Source organism: Eulemur rufifrons, chromosome 25 (assembly GCF_041146395.1).
Source record: "Eulemur rufifrons isolate Redbay chromosome 25, OSU_ERuf_1, whole genome shotgun sequence".
Classification (NCBI taxonomy): Eukaryota; Metazoa; Chordata; class Mammalia; order Primates; family Lemuridae; genus Eulemur; species Eulemur rufifrons.
The window spans coordinates 12,569,317-12,580,723 of NC_091007.1; the positions used below are offsets into that span (position 1 = coordinate 12,569,317).

An 11,407-nucleotide genomic window follows, 5' to 3' on the forward strand; every position below is an offset into this window, starting at 1 on the left:
TTAAAAGCTAAAATGGCCAGCATTGTCAAGAATGAATCACAACCTCTCATACACTGTTGAAACATTAACTGGTACAACTTTGTAGAGGGTAATCCGGTAACATGCCTTAAACTAAAACAAGCACAGACCTTTGAACCAGTAATTCTATGCCATACCAATTTATTCCACAGACATGTTTATGCAAGTCCACAAACACATATTGCAATACTTTTGGTAATAATGAAAAATAGGAAAAAACTAAATGTTTATCAATAGAGGATTGAAAAATTAAAATTGGGCTCAATGATAAAATATATTTAGGCAGCTATTAATAAGATGAAAAATATCCACAATATATGTATTTTTTTCAATGTTATTGTGTTATAGAACAGTGCCTGCATACAGTAGGCACTCAATGAATACTTGGGGGCTTTATTATCTTTTTATTTCAAGTATTAAAGGGGTACAGTGTTTTCATTACATGGATATCTTGTATAATGCTTAAGTCAAGGCTTTTGGTGTGCCCATCACCAGAACAGTGTTCATGAGACTTGACAGGTACACGTTTTTATCCCACACACATCCTCCCGCCCTCCCCAATATATTCTTAAATGAACACAAAAGCAACTTGCAGAATTTTACAATGTTTTCTAATAATTTTCTAAAAGCGAGTATGTGACTACACACACACATTCAGGTATGCAGGTGTAAACACAGAGACTGTCTAGATGAATTCAAATTCAATGCTCAGAGAAACAATTGGGCAGGGGGATGGGCAATATGATGATTACTATTGTACTTATGTACAATTCTAATTTTTACAAGTTTGTCTTACTTTTATAAAGAAGAAAAACCTAATTAACCTCTATCCTTTTAAGAAAACTAAAGCTAAAGAATAAGGAAAGGATATTTAACAGGGTAAGAAATGGCCAAATTTTGAACCTATGCAACTACAATTTTGCATCCTCAAAAGGAGTGTAACTTCAAAAGATCTGTGATTGTGATCTACTGTAGTAGCTGATTGGTTCAAAACTGAGAGATGTTAGAAATCATTCCTGGTAGGATAGCTGAGCACCAGACAATTTTCTGAGGGTACTGGAAATGCTCTATCTTGACTAGGGTGTGTTTTGGCTACATAGTTGTACATATTTGGCAAAATTCAACGTGTACATTTGAGATCTCTACATGCCACTGTATGTGATTTTGGTCTTAAAAATCAATAGAATGAGAAGCCTATAAAATAAATTTTTTTTTCCATTTAGACATGGAGTCTCCCTCTATTGCCCAGGTTAGAGTGTAATGGTGCAATCACGCTCACTGCAGCCTCAAATTCCTGAGCTGAAGTAATCCTCCTGTCTCAGCCTCCCCAGTAGCTAGAACTATAGGTATATGCCAACAAACCGGCTTGTTTTTTAAAAAAAAAAATAGAGATTAGGGTCTAACGATATCATCCCTGGTGGTTTCAAACCCCTGGCCTCAAGTTATGCCTTGCCCTCCTGCCTTGGCCTCCCAAAGTGCTGGAATTACAGGTGTGAGCCACCACGATTGGCTTTTTCTTAATTGCAAAAATAATATGTTCTTATGAAAAAAATAAAATAGAAATGTTACAAGTAATTATCTTTTACTTTCCCCCTTTCTCCCAATCTGACCTCCTCAGAATTAACCACTATTAAGAGCTGGGTATATTATAGCTTCTAGACCGTTTGCTATATGTAAATACATACACATGAATGTATAGCTGTATTTTTTTACTTGTAAAAAAAAGCAATTAACCTAAGTTCAGTAATTTGCTTTTGATACTTAAAAACTGATCATGGACATCTTCTCTTAAAGGCCACACAAAATTCTATTGCATGCATAAACCATAATTTATTAACCCATTGCTCGATTGTTAACCACTAAACTACTTTAAAGCTTTAATAAAAAAAAGCATTTTTATATTTTAACTCTAAGAAATTTTTATACCATAATTAGGGATTTTAAAATGCTCCTGGGGAACAGAACTCCCATTATATGAAAGCCTATTTTTATTTATTTTTCCTTTCATCTATTTCATTTCTTAATAACCATCTAAACATTTCTATACTCCTAGGACCAGTGCCGTGACTCTTCCTTTTAAGTTTTACCCCAATTATTTTTACTCACCTGAATTTTTAATAACCATTTAAAAATTTCCACCTTCCTGAGTCCTTTAACTCTCCCCTCTACCCTTCACCATTTTCTTGTTCACTGCCCTGAAGTTTTAAAAGCATCTATAGGACCCACGAGGGGAAACAGACAGCAAATCTGCTGAGGCTTCTTGAATTACTGTTCAGTTTTGCAGGAGTAACATCATATGGTGGGCCCACGCAGAAGGGGTGCCATTTACCACAGCAGTTACCATGATTTGGGTAACTGGCATATTCAGCAGTGAATGTTTTGGTCATCATAAAGCCAGTCCCACATGGCTTGCACAGGAAGCGTATCACCTGCTTCATCTGGAGTGCTCCACTTAGCATTTATACGGAGAGTTGGGAAGTTCCTGTTCAGGGTAAACAGACCCTACAGAGGCTTTTATCCAGTCCACCATGCTAGCTATTCCCTGGGGAATAACCTCCTGTAATGTCTGTCTGGATCACATATACCCATCTACAATTGGTCAACAGTGAACTGGGGGTCTCATATTAACCTCTAGCCTATTTTTCAACTTTCAAACATATGCCTTTCAAATACATAAATGAGTAGAACATAAATGACATGTTAAAACTTTATATAATTGTTGAATTATGAATAAAATTTTACAAACACATCCGCTATGAAGGCAGGAAATACATTGCTTTGTATTTTTCATGCAGCTCAACAAGTTTTAACATAGCACTAGAATCTCATGAGAAATACAAGTAAACAAATGAAATAAAGCTTCTCAGAAAGTGAAAAAAAAAAGTTAATCACTGCATTAAATGGACTTCAAGTTCATTATCCTCAAGATACTTAGGCAATTCCTAGTATTCTATTATAGTGTTTTCCATGACAGAGTATGGAGTCCGCATTTATAAATTTTTGAATTCCTGTTTATCTCTATAAAGTTGCTAACAATGAAGAAACTTAGCATTATCACCAAACAATAAAAAAGATCCTTGTGACAAATTTTCATTTAGAAGAATATAATTTGGAAATGAAATAGTTACAAACCTAGGTCCAATAACAGGAATAAGTAAGACATCCTGAAGGTCTGGATGTTGAAGAATGGGAACACTTAATCCATTAAACTGCTGTTAAAAATAAACAAACATAATTGTAAGTAAATATATTTGATAAATTTCTATTTATGGAACTTTTCAGTATCATTATCTATCACAGCAAGAAGCTCTGGTAGCTCTGGGACACTTTCACTTCATTCCACGGGATACTATAAAAATCAAAAAGACCTCAAAACAACTATGTTTTCTCTATAATTTAATTCTGAATTACCCTGACTTCTTTAGAAGACTCACTTACTGTTTAGCATTATAAACACAAACTATGTTTACCTTAAGTGACTTACTTTGAAAACATAACCAATATAGAATTACATGTAGAATTTATTTAAGAAAAGCTTCTGAATAGGATATTAAAGATTGAGATTACTAAATACTATTTAACATACACTAACAACACTGGATGCCATGTCAGATTTGGTGAGGGAAATAAATGTTTATGGTAGAGGTTCAAGATTGTCAGTATCCTCTATCGTACTTGGTCGTCACACTGAACACAGGTGCAGGGCCCGCGGTACAGGGGCTGAAGCCAGCTCACACAGGCTCAGGAAAGCCACTGTGTGCATCTCTTCCCAACTCCATGGTCAGGCTGGTAGCTACCACAGTACCACACAGTGGAAGTATTTACAACATGGAAATCAGCAAACACCACAAATCAGGGTTAATTTTCCCAAAAGTGGGTTGTTACACATGTACCAGTGTACCACTGTTGCAGGCAGAAGACAACAGGGCACCCCATGCAGCAGAATAAAGAGCAGCTGGACAGTGGATTGGATGACAGGGACTATATACTGTGTCAGAGGGTAACATGCACATATTTGAGTACAAGTCTGTGCCCACATAGGCTAGAATCTACCAATTCATTCATCTGCACATACTACATAAAAAGGCAATAATAATTCATATTTGCATCGCCCTATAGTATCCATATACTATCTACAAAAAACTTCTAACATCTACCTATTTACTTCTAAGTTGGTAAGTAAAGAGAAGATAATTGTCCACATTTTCAGAAATTTAACTACCTTTCTACCAAGTCACCAGCTCTTTGGACTTCTGCTTCTCCCAAAGGATGTTTCAGATTATAACCATATCCAACAGAGAGCTAACAAGCAATATGACAGGTAAAGTCCTCATTGGATCAAACCCCGCCTCGCTCTTCTCTATCCCTCCCCTCCCTCTCTCATTGTTTTCATGACCTTACAATATTAACCACAGAAAACAGACCTTAAAGATAGATAATGAATTGTCATTTCTTTGTGTTTTGTTTTATAAGTACTATTTGCTTTACATTGCCACATGCAATGTATGGAAGTTTGTTTCTCCATATTCTCACCAGCCAATGAAACTTTAAAGTATTAAGTTTTAATAGGCTGTCCAGAGAAATATCGGGACAAAGAACTTACTTTTATTGATACTATTCAGTACATCTCTTTAGGACATATGTGACCTTTGGTACATGGAAAGAGAAAGGAAATTCATAGTCCAAAGCCCCTTCCAAGTCCCCTTTCTTGCTAGCATCAGGTATTGCTCTACTACCATCAGTTTCACATATAGTGACCCAAGCTTCCCTGTCCAATCTTAACCTTTAAGGGACTCAAAGCCCAGAGTGATGCTGTCTGCCCTATCCTAAATCCAGCTCGTAAGATCTTGTATACACATCAGACTAGGATACTACAATACCCAGGTTCTAGGAATAATTTGCTAGTAAAGAAAACAATCTGGGCCAGTCATGGTGGCTCACACCTTTAATCCCAGCACTTTGGAAGGCCAAGGCAGGAGGATCACTTGAGCCTAGGAGTTCAAGGCTACAATGAACTAATAAGATTGTGCCACTGCACTCAAGCCTGGGCGACAGAGCAAGACCCTGTCTTTCAAACATGAAAATTTAAAAAAGAAAAACAGTCTAGATCTGCCCAAGTTATGGACACCTTCAATGGGCCTCAGAACAGTTTCTACTAGCTGAAAACATATATGCACGGCTATGTAAAAGTAATCATTTTAGTTGTTTGGAGCAACTGCTATATTTTATGCCTAATGTCATTATGCTTAAAAAGTTATCACTATCCTTAAGTAAAAATGAGATTAATTTTTCTGCAAGTCTTACCTGACAGTTTTGGTCTCATACACTCAGATACCATAGCTGGTTCTTTTTGTAACATGATCATCTACTCAGAACTTGATATTTATAGAACTGTTCTTAAGGAGTGCATGACAAAGAGCCCATAAATATAATGAGATTAGATAAAAAGTGATAAATAAATCAATGCCAGTGAAAGATAATTTTCTGAAATTTTCTAAATATCTCAACACCATCTGTAATATACAAATGGAAGCCCTTTAATCATACTTGCCTCTTGCTTTTAATTAATATACAAAAAAGTAGAAACAGGTCTAATATCTACTAATTTATTATAACAGATTTAATAACTACAATATACAATTAAAGAGGAACTCTCTCAAACATCTATTTTCCTCCATCTTCATTTCTTTGGAGGCAAATTTCAGTGTACAGTATATGAAAAACAATGCAAAGTTTAATCTTTTATTTCAAAATATTAAGGGCTACAACTGTTTTTGTAACACGGATACCTCATATAAGGCTTAAGCCAGGGCTTTTGTTGTGTCCGTCACCAGAAATGCAAAGCTTTTGAAAGCAAAAAAAAAAAGACAGTATTAAAAAAGATAAATCAAATATTTTTCTGCTTGGAACTCATAAAACGCCATTTTATAATATTGTTTTCACTTATAAGAGCAATATTATGCCAAAACAATTTCATTGGTTGAATAAAAAATGTTTTGTGTTGTTTTATTTTTAAAATAGATTCATTATATTGTTCTAATTTCTTGGGTTTCTTAAAGATAAGGTACTTCAACATCTATTTTTATTTATTTTTTTTTAAAGCAGCCCCAAAGAATACGGGACATCTATTTTTATGTCAATTAAAACCATAACCTTTGCGTGTAGTGGCTCAAGTCTGTAATTCTAGCAGCTTGAGAGGCAGAGGTGGGAGGACTGCTTGAGGCTAGGAGTTCAAGACCAGCCTGAGCAAGAGGAAGACATCCGTCTCTACAAAAAATAGAAAAATTAGCCGGGTGCGGTGGCACGCGCATGTATTTTCAGCTGCTTGGGAGGTTCAGGCAGGAGAATTGCTGGAGCCCAGGAGTTCGAGGTTGCAGTGAACTATGATAATGCCACCTCGCTCTAGCCCAGGCAACAGAGCAAGACTCTTGTCTCAAAAAAAAAAAAAAAAAAAAAAACCCCAAAACTTAACCCCACAGGTATTCAGTGTGTAACTCCCTACCTCTAGGCTCACCTCAAGTATACAAGTATACAATCTGTCCTTCTGATTGTTATATGCTGTTTATTACTAAGTCACAGAATTTTGGGGTTACACTGGACCTCTTCACATATATTTTAATAACAAAGCAACTGAGGCCCAGAGGGGCTTAATAAACTATCAAGTCACTAAAAATGAATAAATTCAGAGTCAGAAGTGCTAGGTTCAAGTACTAGCTTTACCACTTACTACAACCTTAAACAATTTAGCATTCATGATCCTCAATTTCTTTATCTGTAAAACTGGAATAGTACTATATAAATCATAGGATTTTAATGGGGAGCAATATGACATATGGTAAAAATGTAATCATGAACAAAATGCCACAAGTTTCCACAAACCTTCTGAAGTTCGTCAAGTAACAGAGTTTTCACATGTTGTACTGAGGTTAAATTTGTATTCACTCTGACAGTTGTGAATGATGGAGGATGTGACAGGTGCTTTAACAGAGTTTCAAACTTCCTTTCTGCTTCTTGTTCACCCAAAGCAGATACAACCTAAAAACAAAAGAACAAGTTAATCTTTAAATTTCACTATATGGATTAAAAACATTCAGCGTAATATGCTTCTATAGCTGTTCCATCTAATGTAACATTTTTCAGCAACTGTTCAGTTCCATTTCATTTTGCTGTACTGTTTATGTGTTAGTGACACTACAGGGACAATGCTACTTCACAAGGCTCTTGGGTTTAACTGTGGTATTATAATAAACACCTGTATAATGCCTCACTTAAAGGGCTTAGAAAAACACTGCCTCAACTTTAAAGCATTATTAACATTTTGAAAATATTATCTGCTACATTTTTTCACATAAATTCAGGATTTCATTCTATTTATTTATAATGCATTCACCCTTACAGCACTTCTGTAGAGCTGGTTACTTGCTAACATCATATCCTAGAACAAATTGGTTAGTACCCTTTTAAGATACCAACATTTAAAGAACATTGATATACTCACTGTCATCCAAAGATCCCCCAGGACATCAGCTTTTTAAATATGGTAATATTAAATGTAACAAATAGCTGTTGTCCAAACAAAATGAGTAGCAAAGATACCTGTCAGAAATGAAGGTACAAATACTCAAACCACCAGGTTCCCTTGCACTTAACTGAAGGTTTTTAAGGCACATATTTCCCTTTTTTTGTCATTTTGGACTACACTCTGTTTCACAAAATTTTCACAAACCACTTGTCAGTCTACTAATCCACCAGTCTTAAAATATTCATACTTTCTTGAAGTTTAGTTTTATGAGAACACAATATTCCTCTCCATCAATTTTTTTTTTTTGTTTTGTTTACAAAGGGCTGGCTTTTGTTTTGTAAAACTACAGTTGATGGATTCAACGCAGAGGTGGCATCAAAGAAAGCTATCTGGGTCCTGTTATAAAACAATGCTCAACATTTTAAAAACTGCTGGGAAAAAACTGCTGAATGTCCCTACTTCTCTTAATATATTCCTTATATTTTAAATCCCTTGAAATCATGAGAATATATTTGCTCTTTCTTTAGTCTAATCTTAACATAATCTTTGGAAATAAAATGTAGAAATCAAATCTAGACACCATGGCTTCAATAACATTCAAAAATGAGTGGCTTTAATTTGACTAAAAAACCAAGGATTTGCAAAAAACAAAGTTGCTCACAGGCAGCATGGTAATAGAGCACAGGCGTTGCAATCAAAGACAATCAACACTTACTGAGGACTTCTGTGGTAGGCACTGCCAACAGTAAAACAAGATTAACGTTTTTTGAGGACATGTATGCCAAAATGATGCCAGTTGTTTTCATTCATGTTTAATACTAGGACAACCTTGTCAAGTACTTTGAAGCATTCTCAATTTTCACAGAAGAGGAAATCAACGTCAAGCAATGGAAAGTAATTTCCTCAAAGCACTGGAATGCAAATCAACTGCTTGATATTCAAAATCTGTTATGTTTTTTCATTATACCTGAGCTCCTTGCCTTCAGATTTCAGTAGGTGCTTGATAGCTGTGTCAGCTTGGGTCAGTTATATGATTTCTTGGACCTTCAGTTTTCTAACCTATTAAAATAGGAACAAACCTCTACCAGAAAAAAAGACTGTGAAGATTAAAATGTAAAGGTTTGCAAATCACCTAGCACAACTATTGGGATTTAAGAGGCCCTCAATAAATTTAGTACCCTTTTCACCTGAGTGCCAGAGCAAGCACTATGAGAGTACAGGTGTATTTTATTTTCTCGTTCATCTTTGTAACCTCTCCAGGCACATAGTTCCCCCGACCACCGGGCGCCTTCTTTCCCCTTCCCAAGTTTAAAACAACACAGGCCTTATTCACCAATTACCTCAGTAAGCATTGATACCTGTAGAAAATATTGGTACTTTTACATTCGGATAAGTAGTAACAAATCATGCTGTAAAAAGTTCCCTTTAGACCTTTGTTATTTCTCTAGAGTGTGTAAATATTTGAATTTTTGCAAATATTATCTAACATCTTTATCTGACCTACCTCCTCGTTCATAAAGCCCTCTTTAAGATAGTTTTCAACCTCGGGCCTCAAAGATATTTTAGGGAAAACAGACATTTTTCTCGTTGTTCTCCAAGAGAAATGCCGGAAACTGGTGGTTTTTCTCTTTCTGAATTATAGTGAGCGGTGTCCTGACAAAAACAGCCACTCCCCAAGCGCCGGGACCACTAGGTGCCCACGAAAATCGTGTCGATCACGCCGTTAAATTTGGAAGTGCAGAAAACGTCCACGCTTTCTCGAGCATAGCCAGATTAGAAGCGTCTTTGGTCCTCTGGGGATGGTCCACGGAAATCATTGAGGCAATGCCCTCAGGTGGCAAAGAAAACCAACCCCAATACCAAAAAACAAACAAAAAAAAAGCAGCTTTGTAGCTGAATCTGTGGTGAAGCAGACACAGACCAGGAAACCAGGTTAGAAGTGGCTCAGTCACTTTCAATCTTACATCCTAATTTCCAAATCCGCGCCCCCAACTTCCCCGTGGAAAGCCTTTTCCGGTTTAACGTCACCTCCGCCGCCTGCGGCGTTCCCCAGCCCTTTCCGGTCCCCCAAGCCGCAGCCCCCAAGTCGCCGCTACCAGGCCCCTCCGGGTTCCGGACGCCGCGGGCTTCCGCCCACCGGGTCTGGCAGGGTCTTAAGTAGGGAGGGGCGGCAGGCGGGGTGAGTAAACAGGTCTAGTTCCCGGGTGGGGAGCGCTGGGTGCCCGGAAATGGTGTGAGTTCGTGGAAGATATCGCTTGCTAGAGTAAGGGGAGGGACCCACTTTCTCTCCTGCTGGGGTGATCATCTAGTAGAGGAGGTGGCCGGGCTTAAATCCCTAAATGCTTTATCTTGAAAATATCTTTCCTACCTCAGTAAGAACAACCACATAGATTCTGGGAAAGAGAATAGCTTTACCTTGTGGGTAGAGTTAAGCAAGATTCTTGGGCAGTTTATGTATCTGCAGTGGTTAGGAATTTGATCAAAAACCTCCTAGAAACGGGTAATTTACAAGCCACCAGGACTGCCACTGAGCACCAGAGCCCCTAAAGGACTTTATGTGTTCAAGATGGACACTTTGAGGTACCTGTTGGAAGAACATTTATCAAATGTGAGAAAGGCTGGTCATACGGAGCCCTAAAGTAGAGGAGATGTTCTCATTGACTGAATAATGACCACAGGCAAAGACCTAAGGATATTTTGACCTGTTAGATGTTTTGAAGCTCAGAATATTATGACTCCTCTTTGTAAACATAAAATAACTTTTATCAGAATCTTACCTACGTACTCTTCTCACTGATAGGAACGACATTAAATTTCTTTTGTATTACCTATACTGCAGCCTCCAAAAAGTGGTGTTCTCTCAATAGATACTTGCCAAATGAGATCATATTGACCTTTTGGACCATATGGAAGAAAAGAATTTTCTAATGGGAAATCTATCAATCCCATCTAATCTGGAGACTGATCAACTAGACTAAAATCACAGTGAACATTACCTTAAAGGTTGAGAGTTTAAAAAAAAAAAATTAAAGAGTACGTTTCATTCCTTGCTGGCAGAACATACCTGTCCCTTGAAGTCTTGGTTCAAGCCGTGCACAAATTGATCTTAGTTATCTGAGTAATAAATTGACTTCAATGCCAGCTGAAGCCAGTTCTTCCAAGTATCACCTTAAGTTAGTTTATAATAGTTCATTCTAACAAATATTATAGTTTTATTTTTTAAATTTGAGTTGTTTGACGTTCTTTTCCTTGAAATTTCAGTTTCTTTGCTCTAAGTATAGCATTTACACCTTTTTTTGTATTTTGTTGAACTGGACAGATTTTAATGGGATTCCATTTTAATTAAAAGCAGTTATTTCCAATTAACACTTAGGAAAGAAAAAAGGTATAATTAAAAGCAGTTATTTCCAATTAACACTTAGGAAAAAGTAAGATACTACCATGTTCCTTTTATGACATTTTTTTCTTCTTTCATGAATTCAAAATTTATTTTCAAATAGTACCATTCTACAGAACAGTATTACCTGTTGTGGCATTTTAAAAGGCCACGCTGCCAAGGTTCAAATACAACCACCTCAAGTCATACATAGTCTTTTCAGTTAAGCTTGCTTTGTCAGCTGGTTTCAGGGACACCCGGTTTCAGCTCATTCTAGGGTGGAGCTTTTCAATTCATGAAAGTTAAAGAGAAAAAAGTAAACAAAACCGAACTATGAATGGAAAATGAAATTAAAAAACTATGTAGGGACTTGGTTTATGCGCTGATTTCGATCTAGGATCCACGAACATACCTAATGCTTGGCAAAACTGCAAGGGGAAGGGGAGTGGTTAACCACGTAACTGAACCCTGTGGCTACAGGCATTCCATGG

At 36.9% G+C, this 11,407-nt stretch overlaps 1 protein-coding gene across 1 annotated transcript in view; it reads right to left on the reverse strand.

Annotated features, from left to right (window-relative positions):
- NSUN6 (NOP2/Sun RNA methyltransferase 6) overlaps nucleotides 1–9,197 on the reverse strand; it is a 41,350-nt gene extending 32,153 nt beyond the window's left edge. Inside the window, exons 1-3 of the mRNA XM_069458749.1 lie at nucleotides 9,045–9,197; nucleotides 6,898–7,053; nucleotides 3,151–3,230 (exon numbers count right to left, since the gene is read on the reverse strand). Of these exons, the coding sequence (XP_069314850.1) occupies nucleotides 3,151–3,230; nucleotides 6,898–7,053; nucleotides 9,045–9,119 (311 nt within the window). The 5' untranslated portion in view covers nucleotides 9,120–9,197. The remainder of the gene's footprint in view (nucleotides 1–3,150; nucleotides 3,231–6,897; nucleotides 7,054–9,044) is intronic.
- Between the last annotated feature and the right edge of the window lie 2,210 nt (nucleotides 9,198–11,407).